A 23,736-nucleotide genomic window follows, 5' to 3' on the forward strand; every position below is an offset into this window, starting at 1 on the left:
AAATAAATAAAATCCCTATCCTGTTCTTAGTTGAATAAAAAGCGGTATCAAATTAGAACTAAAATTTCATAGGAAAGCAAGCCTTCCCTCTGCACAAGCTGCCTTGGTTGCTATTCTGCTAATATGTTATGTATTTGTATTTCGTATTTCTTTCTTCCCCATCCATCATTGCTGATTTACATAAAATAATCATACTTAGATTTAAATAGGTGCAGAAAATTCACAAAGACATTGGGCAGCAAATATTTCCTATATTCACTGAAATATTTAGTTCTACCAAGACAGCCATAGGAGATGAGTAGAATTTTCATTTCAAAAGTTATTATATCATTAAATTATTTATTAATTTTAATTATATATATAGTATATATTATATATACAAATTTTAATTATATATAATTATCATTATATTTTTCATCCCAGTAAGCACGTCAATTCTTAGATAAATCCATATATGCAATGCCAAACTTATAGAATATTATTATTTTTAGTACAAGAATGACTCTAGTGATATCTATGCACTTTACTAATGCTGGAAAACTAGTTCCAATAAACTCCATGAGAGGTAAATACAATTTTATTTTACAGATGGGGAAGTTAGAGGAGAGGACACAGAATTTGCTAAGACTCCTTAAAGTGTATCTACAATAAGGCCATGTGTTTCTCAAGTCCAGATAAATCAAAATAGTCTTATTTTTGCCTGAGTTACATTCATCCATAAACAATTAACCATTTAAAATCCCTTTCTATCCTTGGACAACAGTATGGGTTCCCCAAGCTTTAAGTACCTCGTTCATATTTTGTTGTGACAATCACCGTATCCCACCTCTGTCTTCTTTTGTACTCCTTTTATATACCTAAGAATATCAAACCCTAAGATTTCCTCACAAAGGCTAATCTGTGATTTCTTTCCTGTCAAAATGAGGCTGGCTAGCAAAATAAATATATAAATATAAAATATATAAACATATAAATATATATAAATCTGTCCAGCTTAACTTGTTTTGACTGAAGCAGGCTATCATGTGCTTGCTGAATTGGCAGACTGGGGAAGCAGTAATCACAGGGATACTGCTGAGAGGGAAAAAGTGATAAACAAGTGGGGACAATAATCTCTTCAGTGGTACTATATGAACCAGAAAAAGCATAGTACACAAATCAGAATCTGTAGCTCAGCTTAAAGGAAACATATGTGTTGTGTCTTTAATTTGTAATTATTTATTAGAGTGACTTCAGCCACAGCTGAAATTTTTGTTGTTGTTGTTATTGTTTTTTTCTATTATGAAAGTCTACACTCATCAAAATGACAAAGGAAAAATACAGCAGGTTATACTACAATTGCATTTTATTCTTTATTAATAAGATCAGGAAAGTTTCAGGTGTACTGGAAAATGGTAATCAGCATAAATGAGACAGTGACTCCCTGGACAGGATCCAGAGAGCCATTTCAACCTTCAAACCTGTCATCATCTAAGTGCTAGTTACAGTAGTGTACATACATACGCATACATATGTACACACACGTATGCTCAATGTAATTCACCAGAGTGATTCAGATCATTAGGTGTGCAGAGAACCCATGACACATCAAAAAACAAAAAAAATACTCTCGTGGAAGTGTTATCCACTTTTCAAATAGAAGCAAACAGAGAACTTAGCTAGTTAGCAACACACTGATATAAACTCTGAACTATGGATAAATGAATGCTTACAGTGAGAAACCCCAATCAAATAAACTTGAGAAAAAAAAATAAGAGCAGAAAGGATGAAGGTAAGTTACCAGCTCTAAAGGAGAGAAGAAAAGGGGCATTCATTTCTCATCCAATAACTCAGAGCAACATCACTTCCCACTCTGTCCATCAATAAGAGTGAATTTGTAAAACAAAAACAAACAAACAAACTATTAAACCCTCTTAACTAATGTCCCAAATTAAACACTGGTGTAATCTATTTGGTGTCAGTTGATGTCAATTATCACTATTCAGTTTGGCACAATTTATTATTTTTGCGGTACTCCTCACATAATTGTGCATAACATAAAAAGTACAAGCAGTATCCTCCTTTAGAATAAAGTCAGCTGCACCTGACCAAATAACTGTAAACTGACCATATAGATGCAAGTGACCAAATAACCGTGAGCACTAGCTCCAATACTCCTCAGCAATGAAGACTGCTAAAATTAAGCAATGATACTTGCTTGCAGCTCAAGAGGCAGCCTGAGCAAGCCTAAAATTAGCACACACCCCTCCTCCAAGACAATTTATCTGATCCATGAAAAAAAAAAAAAAAAAAAAAAAAAAAAGAAAATCACGTCAACCTGAACGTGAATTGAATGCTGCTGCTTTTCTCTTCCCTCTTTTAAACAAAATCTGCATTTCAAAGGAAATTGACAATTTTATGTTGGATAATGAAGACAGTATATGCTAACTCTTCCCTTTGTATTTCATGTTTCTTATCTCCCCTTTTCAATTTTACATCTTAAAACACCTGGTTTGGCTGGTAAGAAATCCATTGTCCCAAGAATGCACATATTACAAGCAAAGCAGTGGTCTTATTTTTTCTGGCTATATTACTTCATGATGATAACTTTATCAATATTACAGAATAACTGAAGTTGGAAATGAACTCTGGAGATCAGTTAGTCCAACCCACTCTGTTCAAAGCAGAGTCTGCTAAAGCAGGTTGCTCAGGATCTATACCTATTCATAGAGAGAAGGGTGCAGTTATATATTCATTCATAGTACCACAGGAGACTCATGTTCTGGTTACATCAGAATACAATATAGCTATACGCACTAAAGCTCTGTAAGAAAAGTCTGTGGCCTGACAACTTTCCCATGATGACTGCACCATAGTACTAAGGCAATTACCATTATGCTCAGCCTTCACAGAGTATTTATTTCACCATAGCCTTCTGAATAAAAAATCCACTAGAGACATATTAAATGATACTATCATAACAATCTATATGACTCTGCTGCATTTTAAGGGCTGGTCAAGTGCATGCTTTAGGTATGCTTCAGTGTGAGTACGCTTGAGCACTACTTGAGCATGAACTTTTGGATGTGAACTAGCTACTGAACAAAAAGACAAGAAAACATTGGGATTTGGTATTTTATTATTATTATTATTAGTGATTTCAGTCTAACTAGACATATCAGTCACTAATAGAAATTTAAACCATACTATAAATATTGGCATGAATTTTAGTATGGTCCCAGTATTTTGGGCAGACAAAATCCTTCAGTAAGACAGGGTTTACAGTAGAAGCAAATAGACATTTTATTTAGACATTCTTGTAGATAGCACTCTATAGGCTCTAGGAACTCAGGCTGTAATCATCTGTAAAGATTTCTGCATCAACAAGCAAAAGCAAATCCTGAAACTGCATAAACTGTCATTAAGTAAGGCACCACTGTTCAGCTTCAGAATTACACTCTCTTCCTTAACAGCACTCCCATTTCTAGTAATATCAGTGATGTTCTTAGCACACTGACACTTAAGAACAAAATTACACTGATTTCATTGGGAACTAGATTTTATCTGAAAAACATAATAAATAAAGCACGTACAAGTGTCTCTAAATTGGGGCCCAAGTGGAGATACTTATGATGGATGATTACCAATGTCATTTAACAGCTTTCTAGTTTTCCATTAGAATTTCAGACTGAACAGTCTCTTTTTAAATGCCTAATAAGAAGTCTCTCAAAATATCCTGATGATCATTAATATTTTTGGAAGACTGATTATGTTCAAGAGCAACCCTTTCAAACCTAAGCTTGCCTAGCCATACTTTATAAAACCATGTACTGCAAACAAAAAAAAATGAAAATCAGGATAACTGTCTCTCAGTATAATTGGATGTCAAGCATAAAAAAGAAACACAGACAAAAAGGCCACAGGAACTAGAGTATTCACCAAAAACAGCTCATCTTCACCATTTCAGAACCTCATAGGCAGACTGCAGTCCCAAACACATTTCAGCATCTGTCTCAAGCCAAATTTTCTCAGGATGGCACAACCTATGTTTCTTGCATGTGTAAAAGTACGTTTTTGTGAAGCAGCAAAACCAATAATAGATTCAGATGTAAAATGTTCAAACTGCATTTAGATCCATGTAAAACTCATCTTTCAAAGAAATTATTTCTTTATGAAGGATGTGAATGAACTTATATGAATGGACTACTGCATCCAAGGGAAGTCAGATAAGCTCTCCCAAGGAAATCATGTTTCAGGATAGAAGCTAAAAGCTGAGCTGAGAAGATGTGCAGGATATCTGGAAACAGAAGATGCCATATGTTTGTGCTTTTTTTCTGCCTTTTCATGCCAACTCCCTCTAACAAAGGCATAATCTTGTAAATGTTAGCAGAAGTCATTACAAAGGTTAAGCCTTATCCACATAATTGAATCAAAAGGCTTTTCAAGCACACAGACCTTTAAAAACAGAGTTTAAGCAAGTGGAATTTAAAAAGAAAGAGAAATGAGCATATTTGAGAATTATGCATTTCTATATAGGCAGATACTGTTTTACTTAGATAATGCAGCAGAAATAAAAATAAGTAAAAATGTTTTACCTTCCCCAGATAGAAGTTTCTTCGTGTTATTTTTTAAAATCCCAGATATGTGAAAACACAACTATGAAAATATGAGTTACGTATAAAAATTGACATTCTCTACCCACAGAATCACAGAATTTCTAGGTTGGAAGAGACCTCAAGATCATCGAGTCCAACCTCTGACCTAACGCTAGCAGTCCCCACTAAACCATATCCCTAAGCTCTACATCTAAACGTCTTTTGAAGACTTCCAGGGATAATACCCAATGTGGTTTATTGAAAACCTCCATCATTAGCCAGCTGAAAAGAATTAATGCTAATTTCTAAGCTACCTTCTGCAACTTCCAAACAGAAAATCACTGTAAGGCTGCAGCCCAATTGCAAATTCTTCCACTTGAAGGCAGTTATTGCTGGAAAAAGACCTTGTATCACTGCAGTGTCTTGATTTTCAATAAGGATTTGTCCCGGTACAAAGTAAGAAAAGCCCCTGGAAGTTCCTATGCTGTATTTGTCTTGTGGGAGGAGTGACCAAGATCTCTGGATTCAGATCTCAAAAAAGCCTCCTGAGCCAGGTAATTGAATGTCATTGCCAACATCAATTCATCTGCTTCAGTGAGAATAAGAATTATTTTCAAATGTGTAGAGATATATAGGTACATACTGTATTTCTAATCAACAAGAATGATTTTCTCAGTTAATAAGAAAATTAAAAGGTTCACAGTGTAGGAACAGTTAAACAAGGAGCATGTTTAGTGCTTTCAGTAGAAGATGATGATATCCAAACAGCTTAAGATAATTAACATCTTGAAAATATATCACAGTATCTTACATTATAAGATCTAGTCATAAAGTCTTATATCACACATAGAATGAGGCTGCTATACGTGCACTGAAGCTCCCCATTTGTAATTTTGTGATTTTCTTTCACATAAATTTCCAACACATTTCTACTACTTTATTCTCTATAAATCAAATATTAGTGACTTATTTGTCTGCTTTCTGCAGGTAGAACATAATTGGAACAATAATTTTAAAAAAAAACTTTTTGTTAGATCGGACCTGACATCATAGAATTCTGTATGAAGAGGTCGAGGAAAAAAAAAAAAAAGTTTCTCCCCCCTCTCCCTCCTCCCTGCTCTCTCTTGCTCTTTCTTTGTTTTTCTTTCCTCAGTGAGAGAATGCTATTCTACAATAAAAATGTCTTTTCAGTAATTTGTCATCTGCTCTGAAATGATTCTTCTCCATATAACCTTTTGTTAAAATAGGCAGAAGAACACATTTCTTTCTGCAAACAGGCACAAATAAAATTTCTTCCTACTATACACTGGGTAGACCAGATCAATTGACAAACTGTGTTACATGAACATTAATACTGGAAGATGAAATTACATGACACAATTCATACTTTGTCCAGTAAAAAATTGAATTAGTGTGTTTATCACTTCCATATTTTAAAGCTTAAATTTCATATATCAAGATCATCCAAAAATAGATAGTATTTGAAAAATGTTAAAATCTGTAATTTTACAAAATTATGTATTCTTGATTACTCATTTTGTGTGTACACATATATTAAAAGGGAGAAAACAAGCAATGCATATTTAAGCTTATGTTGACTTAGAACTCAAAGTTTTGTCTTCTTTCAGTTAGACCTAACATCAACTATGAGATATCAGTTCTATCATAAGCCTTATTTCTGAACATCTTCACATTACTGGGAGTCTTGCATAAACACACGCTTCAAGATTGAACCTTTATGTTTGCCCTACATATTTCAGGAAGTCCAAAGGAAGCTTACAAACCCACTTCTTTACAGAAAAATGTCCCATTGGTTTTAGTGGCCAGATCATTTAAACTATCTCTCATGTCCTGAAGTGCAGAGACCAGGCTGCTAATGCCTATATTTGTGCATATAAATCTCTAATCTGTCAATCCATTTCCCTGTGAATAGGCTATTTTGGTTGGGTTTAAAGCAGTGGGAAGTCGACCTACACGAGAGAGTTCTCTTGTAAAATGACCGGAGGTCAGTGTTATTATCTCTGTAGGCTACCAATGGTGCATTTGTTCCACCCTATGTATGAGTCATTCATTTATAATAAGCTTCACTGTGCTTTGAAAGTGCTGGGAGGGATGGGTACAGAAGCTTATATTCTGTCAATTGGCTGAGGCACAAGACGACGCCAACGAGATGTCCTCAGTGTTTAACTGTTCAACTAGAAGATGATTAACTTTCTTATAAATAAATTATAGAGACCTTACACCCAAATCCCAGCAAAACTATGGTATAATCATACTTTTACTCTGGCAGCCACTTTGTTGTATACTTCCTTCACTTTTGAAGTTCTCATTGTTTATAAATATCGATTCATTATGCATACTGTCAACAACAGCTTCCATTAAAAGCAAAAGTAGTTACAAAAGCTAGCTTAAGCAATTAAAGTACAGCCACATTATCAAGATGTGAATTCTATATCCTGTGCTTATCTTTCATACATAAAACTCTACAATGAGGCAAATTTAAATAATCCAATTTAAAAAGCTCAATATTCAATTTAAAGTAAATTATGCACAGATTTAGGTTCAGATTTTCCAGAGAGCCTAAGGAGTGAGACGCAAAACCCTCCTACAGTTGGAACAGAGTGGAACGTTTCTCTTTTATAGGTTTCTTAAGGGAGTGAAAGGCGGAGAAAGGAAAACACAATAAAACAAAACTGTTACAGGATTACTGCATTCACTAACATTTGTAAATGGCTGCTGGATCCATGCAAGAAAAAAGTATGCTCCTACTGAATATATTTCTACAACATGTTTATGCAGTTTTATTCATAGTAGTTTATAAATTATAACACAGAATTGTTTCTTAAATGTTTCATACATTCTTTTTAACAAGCAATCTCTTCAATTTCAGAATCCCTTATATATTTCAGTTACTGTTATTTTTTTCTTATTCCATCACCCTGAGGCTTTTTCTTAAAAGCCTTTCCACCTGTTCTCTTTATACGATGTGGCATTTTTAGTTGGTAGGCCACGAAACTAAAGAGAAGTTGGTTAAGGCTTTTTTAATACAAGAGACAAAGGTGTCAAGACAGATAAATTTTTGTGGCATTGTCTTGAAAAGATACAGAACAATACAACTTGGCAGCTTGACAACTCTTCCAGGCTTTGTTTACTGTTCTTGCAACATTCACAGTAAATGAGATCACCAATCAGACAAGGTCAGAATATCATGCTAGCAAAATGTTGATAAAATATAGCACAGAGCATGCAAACTGCGTGTCATACATCATCATAGAGGAGCTTGGATTACTGTAGGCACAGTATGCATCAGTAGTACTCGGACATTAACCACTTTGACAGACCACCCCAAAATAACTACATATATGATTTATTTAAATAGGAAAAATATTTTGACTTTCTTTAATAATATTCTGGAGCCATAAACAGAAAGTGTAGTCAGTGTTTTGAAATGCAATTGCAGACATTACAGAAACCATTTTTTGCCTCCATTTTTCAAACATATTCATATCGCTTCCAGGTTATATGATGTTTACTTTCAAGTCAAGTACCAAATGTGGAGTCATTTGCAAAGCTGAAACAGTAGAACACAAACAAGGGGCAGAAAGGTCAAAATAGGCCTGACATCTTTACAGGCCTGTCTTCTCAATGACAGATTTCCCAAAACACGTTGTGTTTCTTGTTAAGCAAGTGTCACTATTCTCTTTATTGTCTTCTTCAAAGGTGTTAAACAGCTCTGTACTGTTTGATAACCTGTCATCACCTAACAAATGTTAGTAATAAAGAAAAAATGCACTAGTTTTCTATGACAGCCCTATAAAACATATTCAAGAGCTTTCTCCTAAATTCACAATTTGATAAAACTACAATAAAAAGTACAACTGTATTGAGGTATCTCAACTTTTCCCCAGGAAAACAAACAAACAAACAAACAAACTGTAATGCAGTTAAAATGTCACTCTGAATCAAAAGATCAAGCAAGTAAGTTTCTGTGCAAACACAAAACACACTTGCCACACAAGCATCTGCTCGAATTGCACTGATCTACTCAGAAAACCATGACAACTCGGGAAGGAAAAAAAAAAACCTTCCAATTATTGTGATATATTTTTTTTTCCATGTTGAGCTTATTTTTTTGAATAAAAGGTAAATTTAGTCAAGAAAAACTGCAGCTCATTTTCTAACAAATGGAAGATTGTGTTTTCTGCATAGATGTGCATGTTGATCTGCCTACACTAAGATGCTGCCTGTTCACTGCCCCTTCACTGCCATGCTGTCCTCTCACCAATACTTTTATAGAATACCATAAATGTCTTAAACGTTTTGGTATAATCTGCCAAAAGTACAAGTTTAAGTAGCCAATAAGCATGTTATACGCTTTAATAATGCGAACTAAATCAGTATCACAGCTGACAATCTTCCTACCATTTGAATAGTAAAAAGAATAAGAAGAGCTGAATTTGTTTCATTCAGTCTTCATGTTTTAGTGATTAAAAACATTAATGAATATGAATTGTATTTGCAAATCTATTTTACTGTCAATGTCACCTGAATAACAATTAAAAGGACATCTTCAAAAAAAAAAAAACAAAACAAACATATAGATATACCTACTTCCTTACCAATAACTACTTTCAAGTATGTTATAAAATGAATTTGCAGAATGGTGAACCCAGAAATAACAAAGACAAATAAGCCTTTCCCTGAAGATGCTTATGACCTACTTACTTGCCATTTAAGGAATTAAATTATTCTTTCTGCAATACTTTAAAGCCCTTATTAAATCTAGGAAACATGAAAATCAGATGATTTCCCTTAAAGCCAGATATTACTCTGAATGAACACTGTGATTTTATACACCACTATTATCCTTTAACAACAACAACAACAATAATATTTCCACACAATAAAATTACATTTTAGTTCTCCTGGTTTCAGTTTATTTAATGTTAGGGCAAAAATTAAAAGCAGAAAACAAGACCAGAAGGAAACCAACCAGTTCTCTCTTCTTTTTTTAAATACCTAATTTGTTATTCAAATGTATTATATAACTATAGATTAATTTTAAAATATTCAGTTATGAAACTGAAAGATTTAATTCATCTGTTGAAGAAAATGAGCAATTAAAGGGTGATTATTTTCTGTATCATGACCCCACCAAAAAAGAAAGATCGCAATTTTTGTAATAGTTATACATGATGATACTAAGTGAATGATGACTTTGGATGAGCAAATCACGTAGCAGAAACAGCTGGACTCTAAAGAAACACAATACTTCTGCCATGCAGATACCTTCAACGATAAACAATAGTAGGAAAGTAGAACCTTAAATAATATATGGGTAGAAGAGATCTCCAGTAGAAAGCTGTTGGAGGTTTTCTCGGAGACACCAGCAGCTCTTTAAAAAGTATTTGTTCAGCTGATGATCTTCCAAGACAGGTTTGGTAATGTTGCCATCGATTAAAATAGTTACTTTTCAGCTCTTACTGGCTCAGTGCTTCTTTATGGCAGCAATACCTAACCTTACAAAAATCTCACCCAGAAAACTCTGATTCCCTCCCATGCTCATAGTCCATTATTCCTGCCACCCAGTGAGTGAATAATGAGACCCTCAGATATCACTCAGCAATATGGTCCAGATCCAAACAAAAATTAACAAGTGTAGCCAGACTGATCTCTGCCTGCTGGGTCTGACCATACCTCCCCTGAGCACTCATGCCACCCAGAAGTAAGCATGGTTAGTACTCCTCCTAACAAGGGCTGCACAAACCAGCCTTTCCGAATAGTATTCTCAGGCCAAACTGAAGAAATTACAAAGAGCAGCACATCAGAATCCACTTGATGATAAAGTCTGCTCCAAGCAGGCACAAGGTATAAGCAATGCTAAAGTAACAACTTTATACACCATCTTGGTTGTTAGCCATGTTTCCAAGGGCTAAAAGGATGTTCACATTTATGCAGAGCAAATAAATGTATTTCTATCCCAAATGAGTTAAAAATTCAGTTACAACTTAAATAAAGGTTTCACATAAATCATAATAGGAGATATTTCATTCCTAAGAAGAAATGTCTTTAAAAATTGATTCTGGATTCCCAACTCTGGAAAATCGCTAGTATCCTCAAAGTATCAGTTCAAATCCCAAGTGTTGTAACTTATTTTTATTTTTTCCTGCCCAAGCCTTAATTCATTGTGGGTACTTAACATATTTTGGATTTATTCATATATAGACATACAACAATAACATCACCTCTCTGCCAGAAAAACATAGATACCTGTTTTCCTTATCCAAAATCAGAGGCTGCAAACTCTAACATTTGGTGGAGTCCATGGGTTTTACATCTTAAAGCCAGAACATCAGTTATTCTAGAGTAAATACCTTTGTTCATAACTCCAAAATTACTGGTTTATACTCCAGAGCAAAAACACCTTTCCAGAATTCATTATGGAAATTTTTCATTCCTAAACACAAAAGCTGAAAACACCTTCCTGAAAAAGTAAATCCCTTTTATGCCTGTATGTACCAGTACCCAAAAGGCTTAACAGTTATCCTTTGTCTTCTTTCATTTCCATATAGCACATCCTGCTGCTAGTCCTGCATGAGGAACTTATGCTGACAATGAGCTCGAAATACGTCTTCATATATGTAATATTCATTTAATATTCATATGTATCAATATGAAAGAAATATGGATATGATTTTCAGTTTTAGTTAATAGCTTGTGTATTCTTCACCTTGTGTAAAATGAGGATGCAAACCAATTTTAAATTAGACTGTGCATAGTAGCCTCTATACCTTATTCAAATACATATCTAACTTCAGAAAGGTTACAGTATTGTAAAACAAGCCTAAGCATTCTCCTGCAGCTGCTTTCTGCCAGCATCTCACTTCTGGGGACTTCTGTCTGTATAGTTCTATGCTGCCTCTATGTGTTTAAATTCTTCAGGCTATTGAAATAGCTAAAAACATTTGGATTGACAAAAATCAAATTGCATATCTGTAATTCACAGAATAAGCAAGGTTACTACAGAAGAACTGACAAAAACAAACAAACAAACAAACAAAAAAAAACACCTACCTTTCTGATCAATTAACCTGACACTATAACCTGAACAGATTTTAGGCAGAAATCTCCAATGAAAATCAGTGAGGATATCTGCTTAACATCTATGGCACAAGAACAGCTCTTTGACACCATATTCTCTCAGGAACATTTTTGTTTGCTGAGCATAGAAAGTTATTCTACTAGACACACAGTGTTAAAAGGCAATTAACTCTTTAATGCCTGATTAAATATCACACTGGGTGTACAAAATATAACCTGTAAGTTCTGTTTCAAGACAGACTATGCTTCTGTGTTCAGACAGTTTCCCAATTATATGCAGGAACTCAGAAGTGGAAAACAGCCATAGTTCCCACTTCTATTTCAATGCACTCCTTACAACTCAGTGCTTGAATTGTAAGGGCTTTTACCTCCTTGACTGTGTGCCTCAAAGACAGTTGGCTTCCTCTCAGCACAGTATCCTCAACCAGTTAAACACATTTTTATATCTCCTCCAATGTTATGGTAATGGAGGAACTCCAAGGTTAGTCACTTGAAAAAACACAATCTTGCCTTATTGATGGATATAAAGATTGTTTAAAGTCAGTATTCCTTACCCCAGTGGGTTTTGGATAAGGCCCTGTTCTAATCAAGCAAAACTGATATCAAAGTCAAGTTTAAGATGGAGACATGCATGGTTTTCAGGCTCTGTCCCTTTACAGTTGCTTGAATATATTTTATTACTACATTACAGGTCAATGCAAGTACATTTTGTCTTTGTCACTTAACTAGAGCTATATTTGATTTAACTCTGCAGTTGTCTCCCACAAGAAGAGAAAAGGAGCATACATTTAAACAGATTATTACAGCCAGTTTTGCATCAGGAATTAATTACGTTAATGAAATGTAATTTAATAAGACAAAATTAAGATTCTTATCTCAACTGCAAAGTTATAAATTTTGTACAGATTCTCTGACTTATGTGAGCTATTAAAATTCCAGAGTGGCATTCATGCAGCTGAGCTTAAGGAACTAAAATTGTATTTGGGAAATCAAAATCTCGAATACAGTTGTATGTTACATATTTCCCTTTGCATACCAACTGCAAAATTATTGAAAGATGAGGAAAAAATACATACAATGTTTGAGCAAACTGGGTGGTGAGAGACCTGAGAAAACTCTAAAGATATAAAAGGATATAACAAAAATCTGTTGCTTGCTCTAAAGCAGATTTACTGCTCATTTGTCTTAGTCTCAGTAGTACTGTCTGTCTTTAGTGTCTGACCAGTATTGCTCCAGTGATGATTGGCCTTCTGCTAGATGTTACTTAATCAACTGCTTGCTAGATGGCAAAGATTTACAGTTGATTAGGCTGCATAGCTCAGTTGCTATTTCAAAAGTTTCTAGGAAGGGATTATTTTTGTGCTCAAATACCTCAAAACAAAGGGTTCTGCAGTCTGAATATCCCTGGATTCTGAGCAGAGTTCACTGAAGCAGAAAAAGCTAAGTTAAAGAAGCATTTAGTGCTTCAGAATGCCAGACTCAATAAATATCTGTCGTGTGTGTGTGCGTGCGTGCCCAAGCACACATTTCTCTCCTTAGCTGAAGTGTATTTTTGTATTTAGTATAGAGTATGAAGACTAAGGTCTAAAGCCAACGTATGCATTTTTGAGATCAGAGTTGAGACTCCTATGCTATTACCCTCAAAGCCGCACAATTCAGCTGCTAATGACAATTTTGTATCCTTTCTCCCTGAAAGAGGGCCACTTATTCTTTGGCAGGTTATGCACAGCATTGGCTCATCTTTCTCAGTATTCTTTAGTTCAAATTTCAAGCAACATAATAAACAGACTTGCTTACCTACATTAGCAAGTGGACCAGACACTACAACTAGCCAGAAAAGCAAGCTCCAAAACTGCCATCCTTTTCTGTGTAACCGTGATGAAGATCAATGAGAAACCCATTGAGAAACTCAATGAGAAACTCAGCAGAATTCGAAATCAATGAAAAACTGCTGTTCAGCAACAGACAACCAGCATGATCCTTTACAGTATAGGTAGGGACCTATCGTAAGGGTTCTAGTAGTGGTGATTAGCTTTTGCCAGAAGAAAAATGAAAAGAACTAAATTCTAACCATTTGTCATACCAACAGAAACTTATCGAAAAAACCATTCAGAGTGAAGGCCAACACAACACCTTCCATGAGTCCCAGAGATGTACTCTTCAAGACAAAAATAGTGTAAGTTGAACAGTGAACAGTAAAAGCTGAGAAACCAAAACTAGTGTCTAGGACATGTCCTTTATATTTCACAGTTCCACCCAACAATAAGTAGTAGGGATTAAGTAAGTTTTTCTAACAGCAAGTTATTCTACACCTGCAAGTTTACCTGTCTACTTGGTAACAGCATATGAGAATGGAAAGATGACCAACTTGACTCAACATGGCAATTGTGAAGAATATGAACTTTCTTCATTTCTCTTTGTTTTAACACCCCATGTTTTCCTGATACTTAAAAAAAAAAACCTGCTTTTTTGATACTTAAAAAAGAAAGCTTAATATTTACAAATATAGAGCAACAGATCTGAGGATTGCAAAGCACTATAAGCATTCTTTGGATTTTAACTCTGTTCGTTTGTCAGTTTTCAAGACCCTTAATGAACAAAGGGATTCCTAGCATCACAGCACATTTATACACTAATGCGTTTGTATAAACATAAACACTGAACCACAAAGCTTTCTTCTATTTTCACTAACAAAAATGTCCAGAAACTTCAGTTGAACTATTTCTTAGCTATTTTAGCTTTAATCATCTAACAACTATTGTTGTCTACCTTTGTTGCCCCCTCTACCTTTCTATATATGAATATAATAAAAAAAAAAATCATCCACAGGAATGCAAGGAATAGGCAAAACAACTGCCTTTTAAATTCATATCTGCTCAGGTTTATTTTATCTATTCAGCACACCAATGATCTGATAAATTCCTCTGTTTCTATTAAATGGTTTAATCCTATCTTTTAGTAGATGAAAGAAAAATACTGTCTAACAGGTCAAGATGGAAATTTTCATTATTATTTTTTTCTTTTTCCAAAAATCAAAACAGCTATTATCTCACCTCTCATGGCTAGTACTTAAATCGTGATTGACCGACAATACCAAGAACCACTACTCTTAAATTTTACAGCTATCCCTATCTTTCTGTAGCTTTCTTGTGTAAATAAGAGTGGCTCAACATACTTTCCAGCAGAGATGTGAGTTTCCAGGCTCATAAACCTGGAATGTTCCAGCTACTTCAGGCTAATGATCTCTCAAATGCACACTAATATGTTTGATAAAAGTCTCCCAGCATGTGAGCACAGAGCGCTTACCATAAGAATGACAGTACTGTGGGCAGGGCAAATCACTGACACCATTTCAGACTGAGTTAGATGCTGGAGGCACAAATTAAAACTGCAAGCTTTCATTTCAGTGGGCTTTGACAGATGGAAGAGTGCATCAAATCTCTAATTGTTTAAACCATTAACTCATCTTTCCACCTGCATTATCTTTGGAAAGAGCTCAGTTGGAAGCCTGGAACAATTGCTCACAGACTGGATTCAGGAGTGTGCCTTATTCTAAAAAGAGATCAAGGTTATCTTTTTGAAAAAGTATATTTATTTGGCTGCAGCATTTGTAAACTTATTTATCTTTATTTTCACATTCTCCTCTCAGTCCTGAAAACTCAAAAATAGCCTTTCAGCCTTCCTGCAGAATCAATCAATCAGGGACCACTGCCTTGACTGCTGGGAACAAGAAAGCTGTATTGCAATTCACAGAGCATTATGATGATCCCCATTTATCTATAGTCCTTGTAAATGCCACTGCACATGCAGCTCTAAATTATGCCTGCTGGTTCAGTTGCTGAAAAAAAAAAAAAAAAAAAAAATCTCTACTTCATGAAGTCTTTGAATATGCCTTTCCCGGTCACTCTGCCCCCACCCCACCCCGGGCCAAAATACATTTTTCACTAAACCAGCGTCAATGTAGAACACTTTGTCATTTCATGTTATTCTCACCAGCATTTGACTCATTGCTGTTTTTATACGGAAGCACCTGTTATGTGCTCAGCACTTCCAAGCACTTGAGAAGAATGGCCTCTGTGCTTATGGAGCTCACAATGTAAAAGCAGACTAGCAAGGACAGAACAGTAACAGTGATTGCATATAGTTTAGCAATACTCACTGTTAATAAAATGATAGAATATATTGGGATTTAAACACAGGAAGGGGTCTTATGAATGACAGCAGACAGGAGTCATTTGGGGCTTAGAAAGCGGAAGTAAGAAAGAAGAAAACAGGGCCACGAATATGATTAAGGGACTGGAGTATCCACCATACGTAGAGAGGCTGAGAGAGCTGGGACAGTTCAGCCTGGAAAAAATGAAGGCCATTATCCATGGGTAAAAATTCTTAACAGGGTTGAATGAAGAAGACATAGCCACTTTTCTCAGTAGTGCCCACTGACCAGACAAGAGGCAATGGACACAAGTTATAAAATACAAAATATAATCTGAAGGTAAGAAAAAAATTGTTGTGAGAGTGGTCAAATACTGGAACAGACTGCCAAGAGGTTGTGGTCTGTCTGTGGAGATGCTCACAACCTGGCTGGACTGAACAACTGGCTCTAGCTGACACTTCTCGAGCACAGAGGTTGCACTAGAAAAACCTCAAGAGTCCATTCCAACCTAAACAGGTTGATTCTTTGATAGATCTGTAAGAAACGGGCAGATAGCCATACAAAACAGTGACACTAGTGGAGAGAAGGTGCAAAAGACCACAAAGATTTTCAGAAGAATGGTTAAGGAAAAGTTTAAAACAAGAATTATGTAAAGATTTGAAGGTTAAATTCAATAGTAAATGTGAGTTTAGTGGGAGAACTCAAAACACAACATAAAAAAGTTTATGGATCTTGTACAAAAAGAGCAAGCCTCCAGTGCAAAAATGTTATCCTTGCAGTATCTGAATTGTCCTTGCAGACTGCTTTATTCTATTTCAGACACTGCATATTCAACCTACCTTTTTCTCTCCAGTGGCTGCCATTAAACCCAGGGAAAAAAAATAATTTAAAAAGTGTTTTTCCAAATGCTGTCAACTAGAAGAAACTTTTCCAGTACAACTGAGGGTTGCAAATTGTATCAAATTTAATTGAATAGCTGTGTTGGAAGCAAGTTTGAATTCTTTAAAATGAAATAACAGAATAGATTATCATGTTAATGAAATATCAGAGAAAATATGACTAACAGGAGGGAGAAAGGAGGAACAGAACGAGACCAAAGTAGGTTTTATTTCTATATGACAGGTAATCCATGTCAAAATATTATTTTACTTATTTTTGTTTTGTTGCCTTTTTTTTTTTTTGGTGGTAACAGCCAAGAAAATATTTTTAATTGCAATATGAAACTTATGCATTCTGCTACAATGCAACACTCAAGTTTAATTTGCATAGGTATATTAACCTACCAGATTCTTACTGGATCCTTACTGGTTTCCAACTCAGATTCCTACTGGGTTTTTATCTAGTTGTGCATGTGGAAGAAAAGAAAGGCGTGGCTACTTGTCTCGTTCTCTTCCTAAACAAGCTTTTTATCCATGTGGTGTCCCAAAATGAGTGGGAATGACTGAAATACAGATCCTGATCCAATGAATGTGTGCAAAGACGTATCGAGCCCAGCCCAGACCTTTTGCTTCATTTTGCTCTCCCTTTGTCTCTCACACTTTGCAGCTCCAGTTTCTAATGAGGTTGCTAATAAGCCCATCTTCACAATACTCAGCAAGTCTGACAGGCTGCCCGTAATCTACCAGTGAACAAAGTGAACTATAAAAAAAATTATAAATTTTAATATTCATTATAACATCTGAATAGAACCTCAGAACATAAAGCAAGTTATATACCAGGCAATAGCAATCCAAAAGCTCTCATATCCCCAGGAAAAAAAAAAAAAAAAAAAAAAAGGCCCATTAAGTTTTCAAGACTGACCTTCATGCTTAAAATATTTGTTATTAAATTAGGTACTAAGAGATAAAAACAACAACAACAAAAAAGTTTCATGACCTGATAGTTACTAGATTAATATTCACTGATTTATCGATGTATAAACAGAACATGTGGATGTTTGTCATATACAATACATTAGCTTGTAATAATTCTCAAGCATTATTTTAATTCTATTTTAATTTTAACCAACCATACCAAATACTTTCCTTCCAGATAAAGCTGTAGAAAAACATGTAAACCTTAAAATAAACTTCAACTCCAAAGTGTATTTTTTGGTTTGTATATACCACCATAAAGTTGCAGTGAGATGAGCGAACAGAATAGAAAAGAGTTAAACATGAAAAAAGAGAAAGACAAACTATGCAATAATATGAAGACCATATTATCAAACAAAACAGTAGAATTGCAAACAAAGTTAGACAAAATAACTATGATTTCAAATTTATTTCCAAATGAGTTCATGACAAACTTCACTTACTACAGTGCAAAGGCCAAGTCTACAGTTGTCACGTTTAACTCAATACTCATATTGGCAGTAGAAGCCAACTGGGCAATTGGTAAGATTCCAAGGAAGCCCTCAGTCTTCCACTGAAGTCTGTACAAGGAAAGATGCAGGAGTGCATGATGACAGTGAATAAATCAACTACTGCAACCAAAAATGACAATTTATTTAATGAACATATAATAGTCCTAATTATAAAAGAATATATTTAGCATATTGAAATTACCCATCTAATGTCAAAACAGAGCATGCATCCAAAAGCTCTCTTGAGTTTTATCTTGTAAAATAGACCACTGGAGAGATCTTATTAAATTACATATAAAATCATTGGTGCATATTTTGGTGCTCAAAGTCACAGTTTTGTGACTTGCTCCATCAAAACAACAAAAATATCCTGTTGGGATGTAGGTAGCAATCTACAACTGTTCCTGTGAGAGTAACAACCATTTTAGTTCATTAGATTTGCATCTCTTTGAATTAGTAGTTCTCAAAGGTATTCGTCTTCATGGTTGTTGACTACACTTATATTAGAAGGCAATGATATAATTGTTTGAAATAACTTTAGAGGTACTTCACTGACAAAATGAACTTGAATAATACCTTATCAACAGCAATCTGCTACTCCAGAAATGTCCTTAAATATAAAGGCCACAGAATTCCATGACAAAAAAAAAAAAAATCATTTGCATAGTATGTGAGTATTGCAATATCTTTCCCAGTTGTTCTATGTACATAAGTGTGTTCACAACATTTCTGAAGAATTGTACGCCAGACTGGTCTTTCTCACAGACAATAATGGGAAAGATTTGGAACAGCTTTTTGCCAGTTCAGGCCTAGGCAAACTGAAGCCAAAACACATATCAAAGGTGACTGCAATGAAGAAAAATCACATGCAAAAGCCCTCTATTGGATGTTTTACAATGATAATTTTCTCCCAGGAATTCTACTTTTACAGGCTATATCATTTGTCCTTAGAATGAAAAAAAAAAAAAAATCTAAAAAAAAATATGGTTGGTTATGTAACAAGTAAAAAGATGAGCCTACTCTAAAAATTAGAGATATTTTCATGAAAGAGTAAAATCATTGAAAAGTTACTAAATTAACTACATCACCTTTTAGCGTTGTACCAGCTACATGCAAATACTTGTGCAAGCAAGCAGTGCTTCTATGTTTCAGACCCCCCTCTGATAACAAAATAACTGGATGTCTGCTGTCACCTGCACCTTACCACAAATCGTCTTAAAAAACTGTGTCACTGAACACCACCAGCACAAAATAAGGTTGGACACTGTGAGAATCCTTTAAAAAAACATCATCTGAGATATTTAGCAAAATCACAATCACATAAAATCTTTTCACTGAGGTGTTGAGAAGCAGTGAAAGGAATTTGCATTTTTAGAAGGTTAACTCCATCTTCTACATGTCTTTGAATGTTTCAGTTATGTAACACACTTGTTTTATTTTACATTGCAGAACACACAAGATCAAATCTTACCTTAAGCATATTTTCCCTAGTTCTGCTAATGTTCAGCTCTGCTAACATTTTGACTAAGTTTATATTTCTTTTTATCAAGAAGGCAAAGCTGCTTACTTAAGCAAAATGTATTATCTTTCTCAGAAAGAAAACATAATATATACTTCATAGTCATGTTACCTTAAGTAATTTAAAACTTAAAGATTCATTACATTTTGTGTTATAAAATAATACTAATTTGTATCATTCACACACTGATTTTAAGAGACTAATATAATAAAGGTAACCCTTAAAATCATAATACCCTTTCATCCATTTTATGTGGATTCTACAAACTTGGGAGTGACTCAGAGAGGTGTTCATATAATTTCTGCCTTACTTTAAAAGCTGGACAACTTTTCTTGTATGACTTGTTCCTTGTTAGTCAGGCATAAACCATTGAAAAATCTTTCAGAATAAATATCATGGCAGCCTTGATAAGCAAATAGAAAAGAAAAAAAAAAAGGAAAGAGAAAAAAGAAAAAGAAAATTACAACAGTACAGGTCAAGACATCTACATTTTCCTTAAAAGGCAATTCAGTTATGATTAAACAAATTTTCAGCACCCCTTCATCAAGAACAATATGATTTCATTGCAGAGGCACAATTCTTAGCAGTGCGGCAGAACTAATAGGAATCATTCCACTCTCTTCTTTTACCGATGCTGCTATACCCAGATTTTAATACTGACAAAACTGGTCAGCTCTGTTTTGTTTTCCTGCAATGGAACAGTCAATAATAAATTGGTCTTTTTCCAATCCCACTCACTGCAACGGAAGCTAGATTCACTTATCAGTGAACCAGTAATCTCACTTATTAAATATAAAGAAGAAATTGTCATGTTAAAAAATCAGGAGTTAGCATCAGTATTTACACAGATTACATTAAGAAAACAATACACTATAATGCTACTCAGTTTTAATCCCACTTGAAATACACCCTTCACAGAATAATTACTGGATAAAAAGCCTAAATTATTGTAGAAATACAGTTTCAGAAGGTAGGCAAAAATACTAGAGAAAACTTCACTATTTTCAGGTGAATTTCCAAGTCAGTGAATACATGCATCTCATCTTCCATTACATTTATGAACTGTCATTTCCTAGAACGTGTAATTCCACTCCAACACAGAAAAGCTCCCAAATCATTGCTGCATCTATGTAGACACCATAGAAAGATTCTTACACTATCAGTTGACTATTAGCTCACCTACCCTCTAAACTTTCCAGATTAAAGTGCCAGGATAGGTTAGAGCAACAGTGAACCAACTGCAATTTGTATCAAGAGTCACTTCAAAGAAATTCAGTGTCATGCTAAAAATTCAATACCCAAACTGAAAGAAACGTTGAATGCTGGCATACCCCAGTGCTATCGAGTATATATTTTGAAGTGATTGACAATTTTACTCTCATGTTCAAAAACACTGAAACAGAAATGATAAATCAGATTTCAGGTGGTTTAAATTTGCTGATAACCACAAAATTATATTGGTTTAAATACACGTTTATGCTTATCCTCAGACATGATTCCTTTGTCCTGAAAGAGTAAATCACCTGGTTCTAATTTTGGATATTTCATTACAGGTTGAGATTTGCAAATAAAATATAAATAGTTGATTCTGAAAACAGTTTAAGATGAAAAGTGTTTCATTTACAGACAATATGAGAGCAACAAGATAACTTTATAAATGAGATAGGGGGGATAAAAAAAAAAAAAAGGAACATACCTTTGAACATTGTTTATGATTCTGGCACCAAGCAAGTGACCCATTATTCTGAAAAACAAATATAAAATACATGAATATTATTATTTTATTTATTTATTTTTTAAGAATAGATCTGATCATCCTAGTAGGTTCAAACAGAATTCACCCGACAGTTCTCTTAGAGAAGTATGTTGTGTCACAACATTAGTAACAATCCTGACTCCAATTCCCTTGTGTTAAGGCTCAGGGAAGTGTTAAGTGATCTAAGAGCTAGGAAAGCATTTCATCAAGTAAGACTGGTGGAGAACTGATTGAAGTCTCCTTTCAGTCTACCTTTCCTAACACTTCCTGTCTAGATTTACCAGGAAGAAAACAGAGGTAACCTCTGTATTTAAGAGATCAATATGCATGAGTTCATATTCATGAACTGAAAGCCTATTAATTACATTTAAATATTATACAATATTTAAAATAAATTAACAAGAAAAGATAATGAACAGCCTTGAAGTGAATAAACAAATGGATTAAATGGGACATAAGTTTACCAAAAGTCAACCATGTCAGCTTTGGTTTAAATTTCTGATAACACATTTCCCAGATCAGGAAACACTGTAGCTCTCCTTTATCTTGACTGTAGCAAGACAACCAATATAGTACCACATGTTATTTACTTATTTATTAAGCTAAAGGACAATGAAAATAGACAAATATGAAACTATCATGAGTAACCTGCTGTTCCACTACAGCAGATTTTAAAGGGTCAAACATGGGAGAGAAAAAATTACAAAAGAGAAAATTACGGGAAACTATAGGTATATAACTTTTATCTGTGTGCTTCTAAACACAAGACAAAATTATTATCTGGATATTCAACAACCATAATCCAGAGGCAGAAACAGATGCATTAGCATGCACTGTACTCAAGCCAACTAGACCAGTCTCTGAGCACAGCAGTTCTGCTCTCATCAAGGCATATGAGCTTGAATTCACTGGCGTGCTGCCACAGTGATGAAGCTTATAGTTTGGAGGCAGTTTTGTCTTAGCTAATGTTTGAGGAGATAGTGTTTGTGCATGTCTTTATATATGTTTATAGCTATGCCTTCACACAAGCTCCCAGGATTGTTCAAGTCAAAAAAGGAACTAGTATCCCTTCTAATGCAAGACTCTCCAAAAGGACCAGAAAGTACATCAAGTAAAAACTGCATGAATTTTGATTTACATGGTCCTATCCATTAATTTGTGGAAAATAAAGCCCTCATACAGCAAGGAACAGAAACCTGCTTTTAACTAAGCACAAGTGATTCTAATGACATTAATAGGATACCATTGCTGCTTGGGCTTTAAGCTAAGCACACTCTTCTGTTAAATGCTGGACTAACTGAATTAAATCACACAGACACACACTCACACAAAAAAGAAGTCAGAGAGATCTCTTCTACCTTGAGACAGTGTCTGTCTCTAGCTTGAGATCGGTGGAATAAACAAACTTGGTTAGATCAGTCATCTAACTGAGGACACCTTTCTTGTTCTTAAAGAAAGAAGCACCACCCAGTTAAGACAGTTCCCAAAAAGTACCAATGATTAATCATTTCCGAGGGCAATTCAGAATTACCTTCCAAATTTTTCTCTAAGCTTTGGTTAGCAGAAAAGAGAGAGAGAGAGAGAGAGACAGGGGAAAAGGTAACTAGGCTACAAACTTGGGTGTTTCAGCCATGCAAGATGAAGCAGTGTCTTCTGCATTTTGAACACTAAGCATATTCTGAATTTGGTGAGAAGTCAGTAACACAGATGTGGATCAAGCACATTGCGAAATTCAGGAACAAAACAAAATCGCATATTACTCTTGCATCTTAAGAACCAAACTGATGCAAATTATACTTCTGTTTTCACTTCTACTTTCAAACTGAATTTTAGAAAACTTCTATATATAACATGTTTTTTCATATGAGCTGTAATGCTAAAAATTTCCATTCCTCTATTAACTAAGCAGCTCTGGGGATAATATACATAAAGACATATCTGCTCCTTTCCACTTCTAAACTCACTTAGGAGCGATTTTAAAATGTTGGTTTATACAATTCAATGTCAGTGTTTTATGAACATTTGTTTTATCTTCCCAGCAGGTTACTATGCAATCATTACTTGATTTTATAATACCACTTTTCTCTGACATTACTGTAGAATTTAGCTAAAATTGAGATTTGTTAGCATAAGAATAGCTAGCTATGAGCAACGTGTCAGGTCCAACCCCTTCAAATAGAGAGACATAAACAGAAGAAATAAAACTTTAGAACAGCCATAAATAACATACGCTAGTGGGAATACTTTAGTATTATCCTCAATGCCATATGAGGATTTATTATCTCCATT

The 23,736-nt window shown here is 34.7% G+C and overlaps 1 protein-coding gene across 4 annotated transcripts in view; it reads right to left on the reverse strand.

Moving 5' to 3' along the window:
• ANOS1 (anosmin 1) overlaps nt 1-23,736 on the reverse strand; it is a 137,297-nt gene that overhangs the window by 89,797 nt on the left and 23,764 nt on the right. For all 4 annotated transcript variants that reach the window (XM_082758162.1, XM_082758160.1, XM_082758161.1 and 1 more), the window contains exon 2: nt 21,388-21,435. In XM_082758162.1, the coding sequence (XP_082614288.1) occupies nt 21,388-21,435 (48 nt within the window). The remainder of the gene's footprint in view (nt 1-21,387; nt 21,436-23,736) is intronic.

The sequence above is a fragment of the Aythya marila genome, assembly GCF_965140915.1.
Source record: "Aythya marila genome assembly, chromosome: 1".
Lineage (NCBI taxonomy): Eukaryota > Metazoa > Chordata > Aves > Anseriformes > Anatidae > Aythya > Aythya marila.